We start from the raw sequence: 24,572 nt of genomic DNA, 5'->3' as shown, positions 1-24,572 counted from the left end.
ATCCAATTTCAACTGTACCAGGCAGGCGGCTGACAGCGTGTATGAAGTCGTGTGGGCGAACTGTTTGCTAATGTCGGTGTTGTGAACAGAGTGTGCTGTGGTGGCTGTGGGGTTATGGAATGGGCAGGCATAAGCTGCAAATGATGGTCACACCAGATACTGACTGGTTTTCTGATCCACGCCCCTACCTTTTTTTTTTTAAGGTATCTGTGACCAACAGATGCATATCTGCATTCCCAGTCATGTGAAATCCATAGATTAGAGCTTAATTTATTTCAATTGACTGATTTCCTTATATGAACTGTAACTCAGTAAAATCTTTGAAATTGTTCCATGTTGCGTTTATATATTTTTTCAGTGTACTTTCTGACAACTTTCTGATTAGAAATACATTTTTCACATATAAACCTATCCTCAAAGCAGGTAGCATTTACTACAATATACATTTTGCTGGATAAACAAACCATAGCTTGCATTTCACCTACCATTTTGCTGATTCTCAGGCTGCTGTTACTTCAGGAGGTGGATTGCAAGCCTCAACAATGCAAGGAGTCCCCAGCAATGTCCAGAAACCCTACTGATCCAGCCAAGCCAGTCCAGGAGAAGAGCAGGCCTCAGGTCCAGCCTCTTAGTGCTGCCTTAAGTGGATTGTTGGCCTCTGAAGCACAGCGCCTCCTGTTGGTCTGGAATCTGTTGCTGCAGTGAGTGGATTGTTTGCATCTGAATCAAAGCGCCTCCTGTTGGTTTGGAATCTGTTGCTGCAGTGAGTGGATTGTTTGCATCTGAATCAAAGCACCTCCTGTTGGTCTGGAATCTGTTGCTGCAGTGAGTGGATTGTTGGCCTCTGAAGCACAGCTCCTCCTGTTGGTCTGTAATCATATCATGTCATTATATATATATATAGTCCAACTCATACTACACCTAGTAACGCAATGCAACCAAAATTAATATTATTAAACATCGCTAGCAACGTATAGTGTTAACTTATAAAATAAGTGATACAAGAAAGAATAATTACCTGTGATATAAAAATTGAAATTATAACACCTGTGAGGGGCATCGATTCTTTCTGATTGGGGTGGGATCAGGCACACAACACACCAAAAGGGAAACTAGACCACTGTATTTTGTCAGGCAAGGAACACTGTTTTATTAAATGCAGGTGGTAATTATACTTAACAAATAGAGTCGATCTAGAATAGTAACGGCATGCGGTTTGCACTGACTGGTAATAAAAACAATAACTCAAATACAAGATTTCAATTTAAAATTAAAGGGCAGTGCAGCTCCATACCAGCACGGAGACAGGGCTCACTAAAAAACAACAATAAAACCAATACGCCCCATCTCCAGCCTCCTCTAAAACCCCATGCCTTTTAAAATACTAAAATTATTTTAAAAACACACACACGACAGAAAGGAGACCAAAAGCGAAGACAGGGAGATGTGCTTTTAAATTCGGTGGCTCTTTGTTTAATTTTTCTTCTCCAATAACACTAATAAGGTCTGCGTTCAGCCTCCACTCCAAACAAACCGGGTTCACAGCACACCGGACAAATAAATCTCTGGACTCGAGAAATCAGGAACATTATACTATATATTATTATTTATACCAGGTGCTTATCTTCTCCAGAATCAATCAATTTACACGTATGGGAGCTACGAACAGGAGAGCATTAACGTGTAATTAGTGCCAATCTACAGTCAATATTGTGCCAAAATTAACGAGCTTAAGTGATCAAATAAAAAAGACAGCATTAAATAAAAAAGTGAATATAATACAATAATTAAATCAAAGGTGTTTATTTAAATTAACATGAGCAACCCCGCTACATTACTAATTAAATGTCATATAATATTCAGTGTTATTTAAAATAATAGTTATAAATAAAACCCCATGCAAGACACAGTAATGAAAACATTTTCGTTTTATTATTTTAAAAAAATTTAAAATAAATCTTAACACTCCTTCCTGACTTGTTTGAATAAGAATTAGAAATACGAATGATTTCCATTACATGAGAGTAGATGTTGAACTTCATGCTGATTTGAACTAAGACGTATCTTTGCGGTAAACTAATGTGATCCATCTGCATCTCCATCCACACGTTTTTGACCCAGATAACCTTCCATAGTTAACGACACATACTATTTTTAATATACGTACAAATTTACTTTTCCTGTAGTATGGGTTTTTTTGTTTTTTTTATGTATTTCTGTCAACGTAAAACTTCCTGTAATTGCCAGGTCTTTTGTAAACGGCGACTTATGAATAATGCAATGTGTGTCATACTGGATGTGGTCTTTTTAGTGGGTTTTTATTATTATTAACAGTGGTAGATACCATTCAGTTTTTCAATACAGATTCTTTCTTCTGCTTGTTCATTTTCTAACATTTTGCATAGCCTTGTTTACTTTCGCTTTATACTTTGGGGTGTACAATACAGTGGCATTGTGATATAAAATAAAACTGTTACATAAAATCCACTGACACAACCTTTTAACGATGTTGCTGGAATGTGGCAATTTAGTTATGACAATAGTATAAGGCTGTATGTTAGTGACTTCTCCGTGACTGCATCTGAAGTATTTGAAGATGTTAGTGATGTTACATAATAAACGTTGTGTCTCAATAGACGGCGGGGCTTCTGGCAAATATTGTAAAGAAATCCCCCCACCTCTATATAAAAAAAAAAATTAATAATAATAATTATTAATAATAATAATAATAATACTAATAATAATTGTAATGACCCTTACTATTTTACACAGTAAAGCAGGAGACCGAGAGATAACAATTATTATCAAATGTATTATACTTGATAATAAACAAGGTCCCTGTCTGGGCCAGCACCACGCCTGGTAAAATAACAAATACTAAACCTCAATGAGACGGCTGCATTCAGCTAGAAAGGAAGGGGGGAGAAATGAACAAAAAAACAGAAGGGAGACCGCATCAAAACAAGAACAACAACTCAGGTAAGACAACCATTAAATGTATTTATCTAAATGCTAGAAGTATCAGAAACAAAATTCTAGAACTTGAAGCTACTGCACTAACAGGTAACTATGATGTGATAGGTGTTACAGAAACGTGGTTATCTGAGAGTGATGGGGACGAATATAATATTTGTGGGTATACACTGTATAGGAAAGACAGGCAGGACAGACGAGGAGGAGGGGTAGCGCTATACATAAGAAACAGTCTTGAAGCCCAGGTGTTAAACCTGGACAAAGAAAATAAAACCGAATCAATATGGGTCAGAATAACAGACAAAAATTCAAAAGGCATAATAATAGGAGCATGCTATAGACCGCCAGATTCAGACGGTGAGCACAATAATCTGTTATACAATGACATTAGAAATGCGTGTAGCAAAGGAGAAGCCATACTAATGGGGGATTTCAACTTCCCCCAAATAAAATGGGAAAACCCGGTGGGTAGCGCGAAGGATGAAATAGAAATGGTGGAAATGACAAATGACTGCTTCCTAACACAATTTGTCAAGGCACCGACTAGAGGGGAGGCATGCCTTGATTTAGTCTTTTCAAATAACGAAGATAGAATAACTAAAACAGAGGTCAGAGAACCACTGGCAAACTCAGACCACAACATGGTCTCATTTGAAGTGTTTTTTAAATCCCCAAAAGTAAAGACTAAAGCTAAGGTTTACAATTTTAGAAAAGCAAACTATGAAGGCATGAAACAGAGACTAGCAGAAGTAGATTGGAGTAAAATAGAGAAAACACCCACAGAAGAAGGATGGTTGTTCTTCAAAAAATGTAGTACTAGAGGCGCAAAACAATTATATCCCTAAAGTAGACAAATCTAAATGTAAAACTAAATTGCCAAAATGGTTTAATAGATCAATTAAAAAAAAAAATATTCAGCGAAAAAAGGCACTTTACAGAGCATTAAAAAAGGACCAAAAAGAAAGTACACAGAAAGAGTACACAGAACTGCAAATGCAAGTCAAAAAGGAAGTTAGAAAGGCCAAGAGAGAAATAGAAATGAACATTGCTAAAGAAGCTAAAACCAATTCCAAAATGTTTTTCCAATATTACAACAGCAAGAGAACATTCAAAGAGGAGATTAAATGTTTAAGAGATACAAATGGCAAAATCATAGAGGAAGAAAAAAAAAATAGCAAATATGTTAAATGATTACTTTTCACAAGTTTTTACAAAGGAAGATACGGACAACATGCCCCACATGTCAACCTGTTCCTATCCAGTTTTAAATAACTTTAGCATAACTGAGGCAGAAGTGTTAAAGGGACTAGGAGCTCTTAAAATAAACAAATCCCCTGGGCCGGATGAGATCCTCCCAGTAGTACTCAAAGAAATGAAAGAAGTAATTTACAAACCGCTAACCAAGATCATGCAGCAGTCTCTTGACACAGGGGTGGTACCGACAGACTGGAAAATTGCAAACGTAATACCGATCCACAAAAAGGGAAACAAAACTGAACCAGGTAACTACAGACCAGTAAGCCTGACTTCTATTATATGCAAACTTATGGAAACTATAATAAGATCCAAAATGGAAAATTACCTATATGGTAACAGGGTACTGGGAGACAGTCAACATGGTTTTAGGAAAGGGAGATCGTGCCTAACTAACTTGCTTGATTTTTTTGAGGATGCAACATCGATAATGGATAATTGCAAAGCATATGACATGGTTTATTTAGATTTCCAGAAAGCTTTTGACAAAGTCCCGCACAAAAGATTAATTCTCAAACTGAACGCAGTTGGGATTCAAGGAAACACATGTACATGGATTAGGGAGTGGTTAACATGTAGAAAACAGAAAGTACTGATTAGAGGAAAACCTCAGAATGGAGTGTGGTAACCAGCGGTGTACCACAGGGATCAGTATTAGGTCCTCTGCTATTCCTAATCTACATTAATGATTTAGATTCTGGTATAGTAAGCAAACTTGTTAAATTTGCAGACGACACAAAAGTAGGAGGAGTGGCAAACACTGTTGCAGCAGCAAAGGTCATTCAAAAATGATCTAGACAAGATTCAGAACTGGGCAGATACATGGCAAATGACATTTAATAGAGAAAAGTGTAAGGTACTGCACGCAGGAAATAAAAATGTACATTATAAATATCATATGGGAGATATTGAAATTGGAGAAGGAATCTATGAAAAAGACCTAGGAGTTTTTGTTGACTCAGAAATGTCTTCATCTAGGCAATGTGGGGAAGCTATAAAAAAGGCTAACAAGATACTCGGATACATTGTGAAAAGTGTTGAATTTAAATCAAGGGAAGTAATGTTAAAACTGTACAATGCACTTGTAAGACCTCATCTTGAATATTGTGTGCAGTTCTGGTCACCTCGCTATAAAAAAGATATTGCTGCTCTAGAAAGAGTGCAAAGAAGAGCGACCAGAATTATTCCGGGCTTAAAAGGCATGTCATATGCAGACAGGCTAAAAGAATTGAATCTGTTCAGTCTTGAACAAAGAAGACTACGTGGCGACCTAATTCAAGCATTCAAAATTCTAAAAGGTATTGACAGTGTCGACGCAAGGGACTTTTTCAGCCTGAAAAAAGAAACAAGGACCAGGGGTCACAAATGGAGTTTAGAAAAAGGGGCATTCAGAACAGAAAATAGGAGACACTTTTTTACACAGAGAATTGTGAGGGTCTGGAATCAACTCCCCAGTAATGTTGTTGAATCTGACACCCTGGGATCCTTCAAGAAGCTGCTTGATGAGATTTTGGGATCAATAAGCTACTAACAACCAAACGAGCAAGATGGGCCGAATGGCCTCCTCTCGTTTGTAAACTTTCTTATGTTCTTATGTTCTTATGTTCTTATGCGTGCAGCACAGAAGAAAATATTCTCCCCGCAATATTTGCAATACTACTTATTTCAAATTGATGTTTCATGTCTAAAGGATAGACCAACAGTTATGGGCTACTGTGCCAATTACATTGTGAATAAGAAGTGCATACATTGTCATGACAAGCCATTAACATAAAATGACTAGACACCAATGTAGGAAATACGTTGCCCGGATCATTTTTTTTAGAACACATACCAATCAAAATTGGTACACGTAGTCATTTCTGTGCTCTGATTGGTCCAAATGAGTGTGTGTAGCAAATATTTGAAACGTGTACTGTGTTTTTGACACAGATGGCCTTCCATAAGAATACTACACTTTCATTGGCACTTTCACAAGTCATTGCCAAAATCGTTGCCAGTGGCCACCCTGGCCATCTTCATGCTCAGTGTCCTGTAGCAGGAACCCCACTGCACCCACTGGGAAACATTCGAGATACAATACCGGACTTACATAAAAGGGGAATCACAAACCCGGAATTGCGCCTCCAAGACCTGCAATATGGAATCTTCACAGGGAAAGAAGGCCCAGCTGGGGAGGGTCAGGCTCTACTCCAGAAACTGATAAGAAGGACTCCAGATCTCAATACCTCCAGCCAGGACCTGCAGTGATAGTGGGAAGAACAGCAATAGGGGATTTCTTACATAGCCCCATTTGGGTAGAAGGTGTCCCCTGTCTGGCCCTGGTGGATAATGGCTCAAGCATCACCTTAGTGACACCGGACATCCTCCAGGGGACCACAGGAGCCTGACTAGCACAACCGGAACCCACCATCCAGCTCCGAATGGTGACTGGAGAACTGACCTGCATTGAAGGGAAGGGCCAGACGGAGATCCAGATTGAGGAACATCATACAGCATGGTAGTGGTTCAGGATCCCTGTATCCTGGGTCTTGATTTGCTTCGGCAAGCTGGCAACACCTTGGACCTCCAACTGGGTAAGTTTAGCTTTAAGTGGTGGGGAGGGTATGATCTTCATTTTGTTTCCCACAGGGGAACCAGCCAAACCCCTGGGGGAGCCTTGTGGGAATGGCACTCGCTTTTCACACTTGAGACTCAGGGCAGGTGGCAGCGACCTGGCCTGGACCAGTATCCCACAGACCCCCTTCCCCAGACCAAGCACACCAACAACGCCTGCAGTGACACTCGATGATGCCAGTAGGGCCATAGTCAAAACAGTCTTGCAGCGCGAAGCAACAACATCAACTGCTGCTGCTGCTTGAGTTTGGATTCCTGTTCGCTACCAAGCTGGAGGGAGCAGGCCGGACACTGGTGCGGCATGAGATCAACACTTTGCCCATCAGGCTATGGCCCCATCGACTACCCCTGGCTCGGTAGATGGCAGCGGAGCAGATACTGAAAGAGATACTGGCGGCAGATCTAATTGAGCCATCCGACAGCCTGTGGCCTGCCCCCTGTCATTCTGGTCCCAAAGAGCGTAAATTACCCCACCGGATGAACACTTGACCCTGAAGGATGAAGAGCGTGTATTGGCAGGTGGAGATGGCCCTAGAAGTAAGACTGAAGAAAGCCTTCTAAACAGGCCGAGGGCTGTGGCAGTTTAAGGTAATGCCCTTTGGTCTGTGCAATGCCCCAGCGACGTTTGAGCGCTTAATGGAGAAGGTGTTGAGCAGCCTTTCGACAACTCATTGCCTTATGTACCTAGATGATCTCTTAGATCACGCCCCCACCTTCAACGAGGTGCTCCGCAATCTCCATACCATGCTGTGGCATTGAGGGCAGCGGGACTGAAACTGCACCCCGGCAAGTGCCAGCTGCTGCGACGTGAGGTCACCTTCTTGGGACATCAGGTAGGAGGGGAGGGCATCCAGGCAGACTCCTCCAAGGTCACCGCAGTCCAGGATTGGTGGACACCAAAGGACCAATGCCAGCTCAGGCCTTGTACTTCTGTTGCTTCGTCCAGCATTTTTGCCACCATTGCCACCCTATTCCACCGACTACTGTGGAAGTGGGAGATCTACCTGTGGAATGACACTTGCTGAGGGTTCTTATATCACCTGACCCGGCCTGTCCATTCATCCTGGACACGGATGCCAAAAATCACAGGATCGGGGCAGTCATTTCCCAGCAGTGCCCAGGTGGGGAGTATTATAGGAGGGCCTTGAACAAAGCAGAGAGATGTTATTGTGTTACTAGAAGAAAGCTGTTGGCTGTCATGGCGGCGGTATGCCACTTCTGCCCATACTTGTGTGGTCTGCCGTTCATCGGCCAGCCCAATGCTGCTGCCCTCCAGTGGCAGCTGTCATTCAGGAACTGGAAGGGCAGCTGGTGCACTGGATTGCAGGCCTAGGATGTCCAGATCCAGCATCAACCCAGGGAGCGGCATATTAACGCAGACACCCTACCTCGCCGCTCTTGTAGGGCAGAAGACTGTAGCCATTGTCAAAACAGAGAGAGGACCGGGACCTGGTGTTGTAAGGGGAGTGGTGCCAAGCCATAAGAGTGACTAATGCAGAAGTTGCCGAGATTCCAGCAGCAGAGTAGTGGACTCAAAAGGAACGAGACGAGGACCTCCAACCTGTTATTCAGTGGCTCATCGACCAGCAAAAGCCCATCTGGAAAGGCACTGCTCTCTACTTCGAAGCCACTAAGGGACAACCTAGCCCTGCAGGATGGAGTGTTGTAGCAACGGTGACTGGAGCCAGCAGACCAAGAGATGTGGTGGCAGCTCATTGTACCAGACCGTCTCAAGAACACAGTCCTATAGACTGTACACGTAGCCTCCAGGACCGGTCACTTTGGGGTTACTAAGACCCTTGGATGACTTTGACAGCTGTATTACTGGGGACGCTACTGAGCTGCACTCAGACCAGGAGAGGAACTTTGAGTCGCAAGTCTTCAGCGAGTTGTGCCACCATCTGGGAATCAGGAAGACCTACACCGTGCCTCTACACCCCCAGAGTGATGGGTTGGTGGAGCGGTTCAATCAAACCCTCTCTACCCAGCTGGCCTTCACGACTGCCACGCACCAATGGGATTGGGACCAACAGCTTCCCCTTCCTGCTTGCATGTAGAAGTGCTGTTCAGGAGTCCACCAGCTGCACCCCGGCGTTCCTGATGTTTGCGGAGAACTCTGGACTCTGATTCCGGACAGATTCTGCCTACATCTTTGCCCGAGACCAGCTGCGCATGATAGGAGCCCGACAGGAGCGACATTACGACCTCAGGGAGCGAGGGCGATACTTTACCGCTGGAGAGCTTATTTGGGTCTACAGCCCCAAATGGAAGAAAGGCTGCGCCCCAAGCATGACAGCACCTGTGTAGGACCTTGCAGGGTCCTAGAGATGCTTAGGGACGTGATCTACCAGATCCAGTTGACGCCACCTACCGGGGAAACTACAACCTTATTTGAGCTGAGAATGCCCAGTCTTTGCCAGATAATGCTTCTGCCCAACCGAAACTTGCCAGGCCCAACCCTCAACTCCTACCAGGACCACACCGACAAGGTGTGATCAGAACATCGAGCCACTGTCAGAATCAACATCTTCACAGAACCAAGGACAACTATCTCATCCTTGGCCTGGGTCCAGTGAGACTTCGCCAACACCCGGAACCTCAAGCTGCCGGCTGAGGCGCCAGCGCCGTCTTCCCCTTTGCGAATGTGACTGCAAAAAAGGAGTAGCTTATCTTTGAGGGCGAAAAGAAACTGAAGAGATGGCAATGCAGTAGAGAAGATTGGACGCCGGTTTGCAAGGTCACTGTCGGTCTGATGAGCTGCTGCAGGAGACCGGCTCCGTCTCACTGCTTGTAAGTTCCAGGGAAGGGGGCGGGCTTAGGAGGCATCTTGAAGGAACACGCTGATGGGTTCTCTTAATATGCGAATTAGTCATCTCAACAGAGCGCAAATCAAAAGGGAGGGGGGGGGGGGGGGTCGGGTGTCTATTTAAAGCATCCTGCGAGCCAGTTCCGCATATTGTCGCCTACAAACCTTAATAAAAAGAGCCGTTATTTCCATTACCCTGCACGCCACAATATTTATGAATAAACTGATGTCAAAGTTAATTATGTTTATTGTCTTCTTTATTAGAGAACTTTTTATTTCTCCTCAAATGTGGACTTTTACATTAACACCACCCCTTAATGGCATTACATGTGTCAAAAGTCATACACATCATGAATAGTTATATAAATATGTTTGTAATTTTACTTTGTAATTTCTGTGCCTTTTAATATTCCAGCATGTTCTGAATTATCTAAATAGTTATTGGAAAAAAGGGACTTCATATGGAGACAGAGTACCACTGTATCTCTTGTGGGGACATTCCTTTATCTGTAGCACCATGTTTTGGGACCTAAATCCATGAAAAACAAGATAGTCTACCAATTCTGTACCTTTACACTTTTTTTTTTTTTTTTAATTTTTCTTAATTTTTTTATATTTTCACTCCTCACAGACACATTTGTTAGTAGGCCTATTAGCAATTTATCACATAATGAAAATATGTAAACATATATTTCTTAATGTAAATAAACAAAATTAATAAATATTAATTGTTATTTTGATATAGCGAAAGGTTTTGACAAAAATAGCAGGTAAACAATGATCCGGATCAACCACAGCATGTCCCGAAAAAAAAAAAAAATGAGAGAGAGAGATACATACATCATATCCGGGTAAACGTGGTGAGAGTGAAGGCAGTGACGAATATGTAGGTCAGTGATCCTTGTCACGTTTTTTGAGCTTGGGCATCTCCTCGACTGGATCACTTCTGCCTTGTGTGATATTTTCTAGAAGCTGCGAGATGAGGCAGTGCCTGATCTTGCTGAAAGGGATCGTTTTTTTAGATGTAGTTTTATGGAGGATGAAGGCAATCAACACGGCCATGTCAAGCAAGTGGAACAATAACCTTTTGTACCACTTGAGAGACTTTGTTGCACAATCGACAAAACTAAAGTCTTCGGTGGATGCTTGTAACTTGATGTTGAACATAAATATTCTTCACTGACTCACTCACTGACACTTGATTCATTGAAGAATTTAAATCCCAATCAGAATTCAATGTAATTTCTAGTACTTCTTTCCTACAGAGAATTTCTCGCCATTTTCCAGACATTAATAACATTTTGTGACTGGGATTGTTGTGTGCAATTCCATAAATATCTGGCAGATGGCGCAAGAGACCAAGGTGTTACAGACACCTAGTGTTACAACATGCCTATCCTTTACAAACAAACATTTCCTTAACCTTTCAAGTCAGTAAACTGGGACTGATGCAGAATGCTGTACATTTGAAACCCGGCACTTTAGATGGATATATTTATTTAGGATCAATGACATTACTATGATGTTGGTTTGCTTGTCACAAACAAAGACAACACAGACCTTCTCCCACTCACTTTAGATTACTGTCCCCACCAACAAACAGAAAATACTGCCCATCCAAGTCTAATGAAATTGCTTATAAACATCCCATAGCAATTTCTTGAGTGAAACAGAATCCAGTTTATGGTGAACTACCACAGTAGATCAGGCCTTCGATTGGTTGAGCTAAAGATGGCTATTTTAGAAGTATCTTCATAACTACTGATCAGTCTTTGGCATACTTTCATACATTGAACATTGAAAGACTTTTTTTTGGGGGGGGGCATGGGGACATCTTGTTGAATTCTCTATCTGACACTTCATTGTTTTTGAAGTGTAAATCATGGGCACCACTCACCCAAATGACCTTTGAAAAAAAATATTTGTTTTATTTAAAAATTATTAGCTGGATTCGCAATCCCAGAGGAGCACAAACCTTGGACTACATAAGGAAACCACCTGTATGTGTTTTGTCAGCAAATTATTTCTGCCTGAAATTCAAATCCATGTGACTGAATAATTTAGATTTTTTTGTATTTATACCTTGCTGGCTTTTATTAATACTTTTACGTTGCCTAAATGAAAACAAGAATAAAGGTTGACTATTTCAACGTATTGAAGGCGTAACTCCTGAGACCAAACAGAACGTACCGGTACATTCATACTCCCTGGGGACCATTAATTCAATGACATACCAGTATGTTCGTACTACTCAAAGGGTTACATAGAATTACATTTATCATTCCAAATCTATTTGTGGACAAATCTGCCACCCATTAAAAAAAAAAAAACTGTATGGCAAATCTGGCCCATACGAGTTGGAATGACCATGCTGTATATGTCTCTAACACATTCATAAAATGTAAATAATTATATTAAAACAAAAATGACAAGTAGTATTTAATGAATTAAAAAAAAAAAATACATTTTAATAGAAATGTCAATACAAAAATGAGTCCTTCAAAGAACTGGAATGTGCCACTGCCAGTCACTTAAGAAAATAGTATTTATTTTTAACAGTTCCAAAATAAAAATAACATTTTGTAGACTGCAGCATACACACCACACAAGCTTGTAAACTCTAACAAAAGCATACAAAATTTTGTGTTCATTTTACTGACCGTTAAATGTTAACTTTTTCAATCCCTTAGTGCATTACAATTGAACAGTTGGTGCTACTGAGGAATAGTGGAGCAAAAAACATCAGCTATTGACCCTTCAGTAGAGAATCATCCCTGCATGAAATGGCATTTTGATATAAATCAATACATGGGCCATACAAGATAGGTGCTTATGCTTGCTCAGGGCAAGCTCCAAAATACTTAGTTTCTTATTGGGGAAAAAACAATCTAATAATTCCTCAAGACACAATCTTTTAAAGCCTTTTGGCCTGGCAAACAGCACAAGCTCTGATAGCAATAACATCCTTGTGTACCTACCCTTTACAAACAAACATTTCCTAAACCTTTCAAGTCAGTAAACTGGGACTGATGCAGAATGCTGTACATTTGAAACCTCTCACTTTAGATGGATATATTTATTTAAGATCAGTGACATTACTAGGATGTTGGTTTGCTTGTCACAAACAAAGCAAAGACAACACAGACCTTCTCCTGCTCACTTTAGATTACTGTCCCCACCAACAAACAGAAAACACTGCCTATCCAAGTCTAATGAAATTGCTTATAAACAACCTATAGCAATTTCTTGAGTGAAACAGAATCCAGTTTATGGTGAACTACCACAGTAGATCAGGCCTTCGATTGGTTGAGCTAAAGATGGCTATTTTAGAAGTATCTTCATAACTACTGATCAGTCTTTGGCATACTTTCATACATTGAACATTGAAAGACTTTTTTTTGGGGGGGGGGGGGGGGGGGGGGGGGGGGGGGGGGGCCATGGGGGGGGGGGGGGGGTGGGTGGGGGGGGCATGGGGACATCTTGTTGAATTCTCTATCTGACACTTCATTGTTTTTGAAGTGTAAATCTTGGGCACCACTCACCCAAATGACCTTTGAAAAAAATACTTGTTTTATTTAAAAATTATTGGCTGGATTCGCAAATCCAGTGGAACACAAATCTTGGACTACATAAGGAAACCACCTGTATGTGTTCTGTCAGCAAATTATTTCTGCCTGAAATTCAAATCCATGTGATTGAATAATTTAGATTTTTTTGTACTTATACCTTGCTGGCTTTGCTAAATACTTTTACATTGCCTAAATGAAAACAAGAATAAAGCTTGACTATTTCAACGTATTGAAGACGTAACTCCTGAGACTGAACAGAACAGAGCAATCTGATTTGGCTAAACCGTTCCACTTTCCTGCCCTGGAACGTGTTCTGCTTGTTTTAGGAATTTTAAGATTTAGACATAATAAAAAATAAACTATATGAAGGCCTAATTTAGATATTTAAAAATGTACCTTCATGTAATCAAATAAACTACAAAATTATATTGCAAAAGTCTACCGGAAGCCATAATAGTATTTCATGTTAGATTTTGAAATGTCACATTTTTCACTCTGTAAGCCTATATGGGAAAACTACAAAGTGGTATGTTATTCAATAGGATAACGTAACATTATTCAGCAGGTTTCATTTGACTTTATGAAGCAACATTTGTTAATTTTATAGGGGGATGCAAAACCTTTGACCATAGCTGTACTGCAGATTCTCTGTAGTCTAATATTAAAAAAAATTACAACTGTACTTGCAATACTGGCAAACTACAATAAATGTAGCCGTGATTTATAATGGTCTGTATTGTACTGCAAAATCTGTTTTATTTATTTGACCCATAATATTACTATTAATGGTACAGGTTTACATTTGATATAAATACTGCTTGGAAATTTGACTGAAAAAAAAAAAAAAATCATCATAAAAGCACAAAAAGCATCCCCAAATTGCTGTTCACCATGATTCTATATCAGAAAAAAATTGAACAAATTAATTTCACAAACAGACTATAACCTGTTCCTGTTCTACATCAAACAAGCTGAGCTTGTTCGTCTCACAAAATTCCACCTTAAAATGTAATAGGTTTCTGTCAAGCCTCCATGAAACATGCTCCATTTGCCGTTTTCTAACTTTCCCCTACCAGGTCTGGCAAACCCCCACATGAATAAATATTATCTGTCCTAGACCACTTAGGACACCAGTATCTTTCTACCCTAGACTAATATTCTTCGTTTTCCTGTGCTGTTCCAGTCACTAGTAGTAAGTTGCAGGCCATAAACTGCACGCTCAATACATTATTAGTTTGTCCCGTATAAACGCCAACTAGCTCACTGGAGGAGCCGTCAGCAGGTGCATTGCAGTATGTGTTTCGGATATCCCAAACCCTGACAGAATTGTCCATGGAGGCCGAGGCGATCAAGCTACTGTCGGGACTGAAGGAGAGGCTTGTGATGTTGCTGGTATGCCCCCTCAAGTCTTTAAATAATGTACCCGATGCCAAGTCCCAGAGTTTTAGCCTCTGGTCTTCCCCTGCTGATGCCAGGTACTTCCCATTGGGTGCAAAGGCCAGTGATAAAACAGGGCCACGGTGGCCAGTGAACAGTCTTACGGAATTCCCTTGCTGTGTACTCCACAGCCGGACAGTTTTGTCAGTGGACCCTGTGGCAATATAATTTGAGTTGGGATGGAACTTGACACAGTCTACATCTGCCAAGTGACCCACATACAGCCGCAATGGGTATGTCCGACTAAACGTCCAAAGCCTAGCAGTCCTGTCATGCGACCCACTAGCAAAATAAAGGCTGCACGGGCTAATGTCAATGTCCCACACCGGGTACGCATGTCCCTGGTACAAAGCAGTGTTAGTAAAACTGCCGAGGTTCCAGTATCTGATTGTTGTGTCCTCAGAACAGGAGAGGAGTCCTGAGCTGTCTGTAAGGAATGTAGTACTGTACACCGGCCCACAGTGTCCTCTTAGGGTTTTCATTTCAGTACCAGCACTGTCTTCATCTTCACTCTACAAAAGAGAGAAAAAAAAATCATCTCTGTACAAATCTTACATCAACATGCTAGCCCAAGGGGGTAGATATGTTGTAATCCGTTATTCAGCCTTTTCACAGCAAATCTCGCAACTTCATACAACCTGTTTCCAACCTTATCTCAAACCCCTGGCTCATTAGATTCTTGATTTAGGGGTAAGGTCTGCTATCCTTTGAGACTGCGGCATAGTTTACATGCAGTTTAGAAACTTCTAATTCTCTCTCCATTGTTGTGAGAATGTGACATAGTTCGCACATTCCTCACACTACAAGAAGAGCACGGCCAAAAAATGGTACATCTAAAAAGGGAGAGTAAATCACCTGATGCCAAAGAGCTTTGCAAATTTTAAATTATTACATGGAAATAAGTCAGAAAGCCATACTATATCTTCATGAGACTTCAGCAGTGAAGATCCCACTTGTGACATAACCTCCTGCAACGTTCCACTAAGACTAGAGGCTGTATCAAGCAAGTCTATTAACAGCTGAGCTCTGATGATAGTAACCCTGGCAAACTTCCCAACCAAACAGAAAACAAATAAGCAAAAATCTGACACCATTTATCGAGTGTTTCAAATTATTATAATAATTTGCATAAAATGATAATGCTTTATTGTTAAGTTGTTTCAGAAGCAAGGTTATAAATACTTAACTACCACAAAGTAAAAAAATGCAGCCCTTTGCAATAAATAATAAAAATATAATAAGCTCTTTGCAAAGTACAGATATGTTTTTTCATTCTTTTGTTATCTTCTTGTTTGGTGATTGTATACTGGATTGCTTTAAGTTTAGACTTTTCTACTGCACAGTAAAAGTCACGTTTGTACCCCCCAAATGTATTAAATTAGCATGGCTGGGAATTCGTGTCAGTATATTATTGCTACTGGCTACCAAAATCACCAGCTGAGCAACCACCTACACAGTTGAAGTTATATCTTCTAACCCTAATTCATTGAGCACGAGCTGTTTTAGAAAAACAAGGTGAAGAAAAAAAAACCCTGTTAGTTGCACAAACTTGTTCAAAAAGACAAATTCAGGGCTTAATATCAGCTTGCTGAAAGAATTGCATAACAAAGTTACAGAAAGTTACAAAAACGCCCAGGTGAATTAGCATTACAGGATCCCCAGTAAAAAATGTAACATTCTACTGGTGAAAGCCTAGCACCTTCACTGTGGAATTTGGATTCAGGTATATATTATTATAATAATAATAATAATAATAATAATAATAATAATAATAATAATAATAATAATAATGTGTGAAATGTGGGTGAATAGGGTAGCATATTGTAGATTTACTACTTCTAATTTGAAAATGTACTGTACTATATATTGTGATTAGTTATTTTTTATATTAACATAAATGCTACATTTTATCAGTTTGTAGACTACAATAAGGACCAGAATAAACATATGGTTGAATCCATCCACTCACTTGCAATGCATGTTTGACAACTGGATTCTTGATCCTTAGGATTTCTCTATGCCGTCTTAGTCCCGAATTTTTTAAAGGTATATCTATATAATAAATACGATATTCTGTATTTGGAGAGTTGGGATGATTTATATTGCTATAGCAAGCGAACAAGAAAGAATACAATATTATTGTTTCTTTATTTGCATTAGTGCAGAATCGGTACAGTTCAAAAAACAATATTCTTTTTAATTTTATTTTAAAATTTTTAGGAAGTGTCCACTTGAAAGGGAAAGCAAATTTACAGAAAACAACTATACAAACTAACGACGTAGTACTAGTGGGTAGGGATGTGCTTTTGGTACATTTTTATGAATGTTTAAATGCTATGCAGGTGTCAGTGTTTAAACCACATCTACACACGCACACTATTTATATTACATTATGATGTATATTGACAGCCCTGGTTAGTATTTTCTAAGCAAGGAAACCCCAAATAAGCAAAAAACATTTGAACATTGTAAAGACTTAACTACAAAAGTTCATTAAATAAAAATAAAAAAATAATAATAAAACACAAACACGTACACACCAACAAGTATATATTAAATTAGGGGTGTCACTCGATTTTTATTATTATTATTATTATTATTATTTATTATTATATATCTCTATATAACGATCTTATATAGCACCTGTCCTGCATGTAATATTAAAAAATAAATAAATAAATAAATAAAATAAATATAAATAAATAGCCCGATGGTAATTTGGTCTTTTTAAAAGCACTTGTATCTTAGTAAATGTTTCTACTTAGTAAAGTCTGCACTACCTGTGCTGGCCCTATGGGCACAAAGTGAATAAAATAAACCTTTTTTTAATTTTTTTAAAAACATATTACGTTATATCAAAAGAACAAAACAAAAACAACAACAACAATAATAATAATAATAATAAATCTGCATGTTACATAATCTATGAAATGCAGATTCCAATACATTGTTATAGTAACCATACTGTTCAGGGACTGGTGCCACATCTGTAAATTCATATAATTTTTTATTTTTTAATTTTTTTTTTAATAGCCCCTTGTCATAGATTTTAAAAAACAAATGATTTGAATAAAGTGTGCTGGTAAATCAAAGCCTATACGTATGATTTGAATAAAGTGTGCTGGTTAATCAAAGCCTATACATAATTTAAGTATACCTATTTCTTTGAATTCATATTTTAAAAAAAAATAAAAAATCCTTACGTATTCAAAGGGATGCAAGGGCTAAGTAATGTCAGCTGAAGCGTTCCATTTATTATGGGTGTTTTCTTTTTTTTAACTCAATCCACAGTAATATCTAAATGCTTTCATTTCAAATGAGGAAACATTGAACGTGTTTTGTGGTACAGCAAATTTGTTTGGCATAATTATTTACATACCACGGTTTTCCCATCCGGTTTCTCGAAATACTTCCAAACATGGCTTCACTTCGTTCAGTTCCTTTGTTTATAAATGCCATTTTGTTTAAACATATATAACAAACTTCAGAAAAAAACACTTGTCATTAACTTTATTACACCCTGGAATTGATACCATACCACACCTACTACAGCAGAAAAAGAGTGTATGGGACTATAAATTAATAAACTATACTAAAAAATGTACATTTGGTGAAATTTGTCACCTGACCAATTATATGTCTAGCACATTATTCAATGTTTAACCACTTCTTTGGAGTTTATAGGTTTAAAATTCCCATCCCTACTAATGGGAGGAGACTCTGTGAATGCAGTAGATAACTACAGAGAGTAGCAACTTCCCAGACTAAGGCAGGACTAAATAGCTGCAAAAATGATAAAACTGTGAAGTGTTGTGACATCTAATTTCACAGGAAAATACACTGGCAACCACTAAAGTAGCAAGAATACCCAAAACAGAGGGGGAAGCTGCATAACTAAAAAAATACCAAAAATAACAAGTCTTAAGTTTAAATCAATCAAGTGTGCCAACTAATCAATCCCCTGTGCCTCTTCTATAGGGGTGTGCCAATTCATCGATCACATAGTGAACCGTCTTTTTTCTTGACAACACGACTATTTATAGTGAGCCCTGTATCAGTACAATACTTTTTAAAATATTTTTTATCAACTTTAAAAATGTGAGACGGCATGCAAGAAACTCGTTGTTCTGCAAACAATGATGTTAATGCATAGATTTAGTGTTAGTGTCTACATTGAAAACTGGAGAATAACATTTATTAGTATATGGCCTAGCAGCCTCGCTCCAACTTTTCAATCACTGCGTAAAGAACATTTCTATGTCAAGCCCGCCTGAAACGAACTGAACAACTAAATGAAGGCCGGTTATACTGTTCGTCGTCACAGATATTTTAATGATGGAAGGCAGCATGGCGCAATTTGAACTTTGTGCCGGCATGTTTAAAGTCTACAGCAAGGGTGTCAAACTGCACACCTTTTACATATATACATGCATTTTAATAGGTGATATAAAAAACACATGTTTATATTCACAGTTTTTAATACATAGACATGTATTTTATATATGACTTATTAATTTAAAACACCAATGTAACAAGCACTTTTTTTTTCAGGCTCTCCGTCCTTTGTTGTCAATCCAACTAATTTTTCCCCACTAATTTCATGTTGCGCGCACACTTCTCAAGCTGTTTAAATATATCGTTTGCTGTGGTTGTGAGGTGCATAGCTGCAACATCCAAAAGCGCCCAGATAAAAATTGATAACACAGGGTTATCAGTAATATCTGTGCTCTCCTCAACAGCAAGAGAAAAGGCTGCGAAATCGCTTGCTTTTTCAGTGAGCTCTCTTGAAGATTGGTAGCCAGGTCATCCACTCTTTCAGCCATGGTATTTCTTGAAAGACTGACAATGGAAAACACATGCTTTTTCTCAGGACAGACTATTCCAGTGACTTTAAGCATGTAGTCTTTTACAAAAGCACCCTCAGAAAAGGTCTTTGACAACTTTGTGATTAGCTCTGACACAAGGTAACTTGCCTTTTCTGCTGCATCACTTTCACTTTTTGCCTTTTTATACATGTTCTGCTGTAAATCAAGGGTTCTTTTTAGTTCAGCCAGCTTTTCTTGCCTTTGCTGTCCCCCCGAGTTCTTACGAAGGGTCACTCTGTTTCTGAACTACGAGGCAACAATCAGGTACTCAGGGAATACAACAAATCTAATTTTAAAGGACACCATCAGACTGATGGTACATTAGCTTAGGATCATATTAGCCAGTGCAGGTGTGATAACATTCACTATGTATAACCTTCATTGGAAACATTAAATTGTTCAAAATTATCTTAAAACAGAGTGCTAAAAATCATTACCAGTCGTACAGCATTGTTGAAAACGAATTTATACATCCCATCCACCAGTCCTTACATTACTGAAACAGCTACTGGATTTAAGGCCTATATACAGTGTCTATTCACAGCCATTATGGCTGCAGTGCCCTTCAGCTACAGCAACTGAGACGTCTGTATTAGGAAGTTTTTGGATTCAAACTATAACATGATTTGCGTGGTTGAGTAGCATTAGCAGGAAATAAAAAACACAAGAAACCAACAGCGAATAGTACCCTTCAAACACACAGATCTGTACTATGCGAAAAATGCCATCGCGGAAAAAAAGAGTCCAGAAAAAAATTGTAGGTGGTCTTGCCAATCTGCAAGACTTGATCATTTTTTTAGGTCAGTTGTTTAGAAATGTTTACGATACTTCAAATAGTTTTCTTTCAGGTTTAAAAATTTACTGTAACTAATGTAATGTTGTGGTTTGGATATGATGAAGAAATAATTCAGCTGGATGCAGACAGATTCTAATAAGTCACGTTACATGAGTGTTTGATTTTTCTTGAGCCATCTGTTTCTCGTGAAATAAACATGGACATGGTGCCTTTTTGTGTTTATATGTATAGCCCCTCATTTCCCTTTAGAACACCTACTTTTCCCCGAATTCTATGCAAATGAAGAGGGGGAGGGGAGGCAGATTTAAATTAGTCATGCTGATGGCCCACTTAGATTCTCGTGCCGTTAACCGTGAAAGTACCAAAAATACTGTTTACATGAGCAGAGAACAGTTTAACGAGAAATAATCCACATGTCATGTGCTTGATGTAAATGGATATTAAAGATCTGATTTAGTGATGGACAGAGGCTTTTTTTAAATACTTTGTTTAGTGTTGTCACCTACACTGCTTTTCACACCTCATCTGTGTGTGTGGGGGGTGGGGGGGGGGGGGTTACTTTATTAATAAACTGGGCCAAATCCCAGTGGTGGTTGAACAGTCTAGGCTATTGAAAGGGTGGTGGTGGATACTACTGAAACGTACTGCTATTAGAGATGCACTGCTGTCTTTATTTTTGTAACCCGACAGTGTATTTTTATTTTGTATCACATTTTTGTTTCATTAGCTTATTTTTTATCTTGTTATACCAAATACAGCATCCTCATTTGCCCTGTACTTGTATGACTGCTTCTGCTAAATAAAGAATTGGAATATTGAGTAGTATTGTTAATTCCTGAGAAATAAGTCACAAAAATTCCACACCAAATTTTATTTTGAGAGTGGGTTAAACAATGTTCGGGTTGTGCATTGTATGAAGCTGCCTCATCATATCCTCTTCCCTTATGGATATTAACACCCAAGTCACTCCAACGGACGAAAGTGGAGGATGGACACAGGTTTTACTCAGACTTAACCAGGAGAAATTGCACTTGGAGTATAGCTATACACATTTAAACACAGTACTTATTAGTACTTTACAATAGTCATTTTGACAGTTGTTTGGAAAGCTATTTGCAAGTGTATTCTTAAGTAATGTACAGTAGCTGGAACCCCCTGAATTCACAAGCCCACATTTTTTGTAATAGTTTTAAACAGAAACTTGGTAAATGCAATCTGTATGATACTCTACAAACACATTTAGATCTCTGTGCGAGTAGCATTATGATAAGTTTTAGGGAAGACAGAGAAAAGTGAGGTTATCTGCAACATCAATCTGATAAGGGAAATACTGTAAACAAAACATGAACTTCCCTGCTGCCATCTTTGGACCACGGGAACTTACGTATTTCCATGTGACTATAGCAGCTTTAGGAAAGGACTTGAACGAGCTAATTAAAACATTTTCACGAGAAACTTGTGTTTACATGTGTAAGTGACCGTTCCTTTCACGACATTTCCTAGAATCTCACAAGAAATTGTTTCACAGCAAAATACTGAGACCGTTTTTTGGGACATTTTCACAAGCTTCCCCTGCCAAGTTTCACGCGCATTGTCCATGCACATGAAACAAACCAACATGTAAACTGGCCTAATGTTACAGTTGTATTACTGCAGCTCATATGTTCACATTGTTTCCAACTTCAACCCAATTAACTTCCTGGATTTTCAATAAGGCTTATTGAATACAAGACCCTTCAGTAACTTTATACAAATAATTTGCAGGCAAATACAAACACACATTACTGCAAAGCAAGTGTTTAACCAATTAACTTATTAGCCTTTTAACATGCATTTCATGTATTATTTTATTAATTGCAATACTGATGTTTTATTAATTTTAAGTAAGCTACACTAATTATGTAACTATAAATGTTAACCTATCTTTTAAATATTACTGGTCCTGAATTTATTGGTCCTAAACTATAACAAAAAAACACTCAGTTGAATAGGTTTCAACTGCCATTATCCCCTTAATTTAATGCCCTCACTTTACCACAATGAAACCAAAACGGTAGGAAATACTATTCTACACTGACTTACGGTGCTTATGATCAATATTCTACACTGAATTAGTGCTTATTATCGTCATTTTACACTGAATTAGTGCTTATTATCATTATTCTACACTGAATTACAGTGCCGTGAAAAAGTATTTGCCCCCTGTGACGATTTGGTGAGATCTTTTTGTGGGTTGTAGTAGTATATACAGGGAGTCTGAGAGAAAAAAAAAAAAGACAAAGTTTGGTGCTTCTTTCATTTGTTTGGTGTGCAAGGTAATCAAACGTGCAATCTTCAGGTGTGAAAAGGTTATTGCACCCCCCCCCCCCCCTTAACTTAACTCAATTAAAGGGATAATTAGGGTCAGCTGTTGAATACTTTGGTTAACAATCAGGCCTGATTTGGGCTAGCCCTGCCCAATATAGATCTGACTAACTTTGGCCCTCACCATCAGAGTGAAGTTGTCAGCACACAGATTCTAGAGCAGGGCTTCTCAAACTCGGACCTGGGGACCCCCTGTGGCTGCTCATTTTTATTCCAACTGAGCTCTTAATTGCTTAACCAGAACCTTAATTGAACTGATAATTTGCTTAATTTGACATTTTTACTTGTTTTCAGCTCTTAAACAGTTGCAGTTATTTACTTATCAAATGTTACAGCTAATGTGAAATAAGCAACTGTTCAAGAGTTGAAAACAAGCAAAAAAGTCTAATTAAGCAAATTATCAGTTCAATTAAGGGTCTAGTTAAATAATTAAGAGTTCGGTTGAAATGAAAACCAGCAGCCACAGGGGGTCCCCAGGACCGAGTTTGAGAATCCCTGTTCTAGAGGCACATCATGCCACGATCAAAAGAAATTCCTGAACCTCAGGAAAAAAAAGTTGTTGATGCCTATCAGTCTGGAAAGGGTTACAAAGCCATTTGTAAGGCTCAGGGGCTCCACCAACCCACAGTCGCATATTGTCCAAATGGAGCAAGTTTGGGACAGTAGTGAATCTTCCCAGGAGTGGCCGTCCTGCCAAAATTTCTCCAAGAGCAAGGTGTAAAATTGTCCAGGAAGTCACAAAGAACACTAGAACAACATCCACGGATCTGCAGGCCTCTCTTGCCTCAGCTAAGGTCAGTGCTCATGACTCCACCATCAGAAAGACACTGGGCAAAAATTAGATTCATGGCAGTGTAGCAAGGCGGAAACCACTGCCCACTAAGAACATGAATGCTCATCAAGTTTGCCAAAAAGCACCTGGATGACCGTCAAGAGTTCTGGAACAATGTTCTATGGATAAATGAGTCAAAAGTGGAACTTTTTGGACAACATGGGCCCTGTTATGTCTGGCAAAAACCAAACACTGCATTCCACAGTAAGAACCTCATACCAACGGTCAAGCGAGGTGGTGGTAGTGTCATGATTTGGTGATGCTTTGCTGCATCAGGACCTGGACGACTTGCCATCATTGAAGGAACCACGAATTCTGCTCTATCAGAGAATTTGACAGGAGAATGTCAGGCCATCCGTCCACAAGCTGAAGCTGAAGCGCAGCTGGGTCCTGCAGCAAGAAAATGATCCGAAACACACAAGCAAGTCTACATCAGAATGGTTGAAGAACAAGAAATTTACAGTTTTGGAGTGGCCTAGTCAAAGTCCAGACCTAAACCCCATCGAGAGGCAGTACCTGAAATGAGCAGTTTATGCTCGAAAACCCACAAACGTCACTGAGCTGAAGCGGTTGTGCATGAAAGAGTGGGCCAAAATTCCTCCACGGTGCTGTAAAAGACTGATCAATAACTACAGGAAGCATTTGGTTGCAGTTATTGCTGCTAAAGGTGGCGTAACCAGTCTAAGGAGGCGATTACTTTTTCACACGGGGCATTGGATGTTGCATAACTTATTCCATAAATAAATGGAATAAGTATCAAAATTTTGTGTTATGTGTTCACTCAGGGTCCCTTTTATCTAATATTAGATTTTGGTTGAAAATCTGATAACATTCAGTGTCAGAAATATGCACAAATGCAGAAAATCAGACAGGGGGCAAATACCTTTTCATTATTCTACATTGAATTACAGTGCTTATTATCATTACTGTCCATCTTATAGATATGTTTTAGTTCATCCATAAATACAATGCAGTGACTCTGCATTACATGCGGGAACAAGATGTCTGAGTTTAGTTAAACAGAGTAGAATATATGCTATTAATTTAATAAAAACTGTCC

The 24,572-nt window shown here is 39.2% G+C and overlaps 1 protein-coding gene across 2 annotated transcripts in view; it reads right to left on the bottom strand.

Annotated features, from left to right (window-relative positions):
- Positions 1-513: 513 nt before the first annotated feature.
- LOC121316045 (TAF5-like RNA polymerase II p300/CBP-associated factor-associated factor 65 kDa subunit 5L) overlaps positions 514-24,572 on the bottom strand; it is a 28,694-nt gene continuing 4,635 nt past the window's right edge. Inside the window, exon 5 of one of the 2 annotated variants that reach the window (XM_041250749.1) lies at positions 514-869. In XM_041250749.1, coding sequence (XP_041106683.1) covers positions 726-869 — 144 coding nt within the window. In that variant the 3' untranslated portion in view covers positions 514-725. Of the gene's footprint in view, positions 870-13,827; positions 15,168-24,572 lie in introns of those variants that run through there. The other variant, XM_041250748.1, reaches the window with a different exon arrangement.

The sequence above is a fragment of the Polyodon spathula genome, chromosome 5 (assembly GCF_017654505.1).
Source record: "Polyodon spathula isolate WHYD16114869_AA chromosome 5, ASM1765450v1, whole genome shotgun sequence".
Classification (NCBI taxonomy): Eukaryota; Metazoa; Chordata; class Actinopteri; order Acipenseriformes; family Polyodontidae; genus Polyodon; species Polyodon spathula.
The sequence above is the reverse complement of the archived record's forward strand: the minus strand, read 5'-3'. Positions and strand labels throughout refer to the sequence as shown.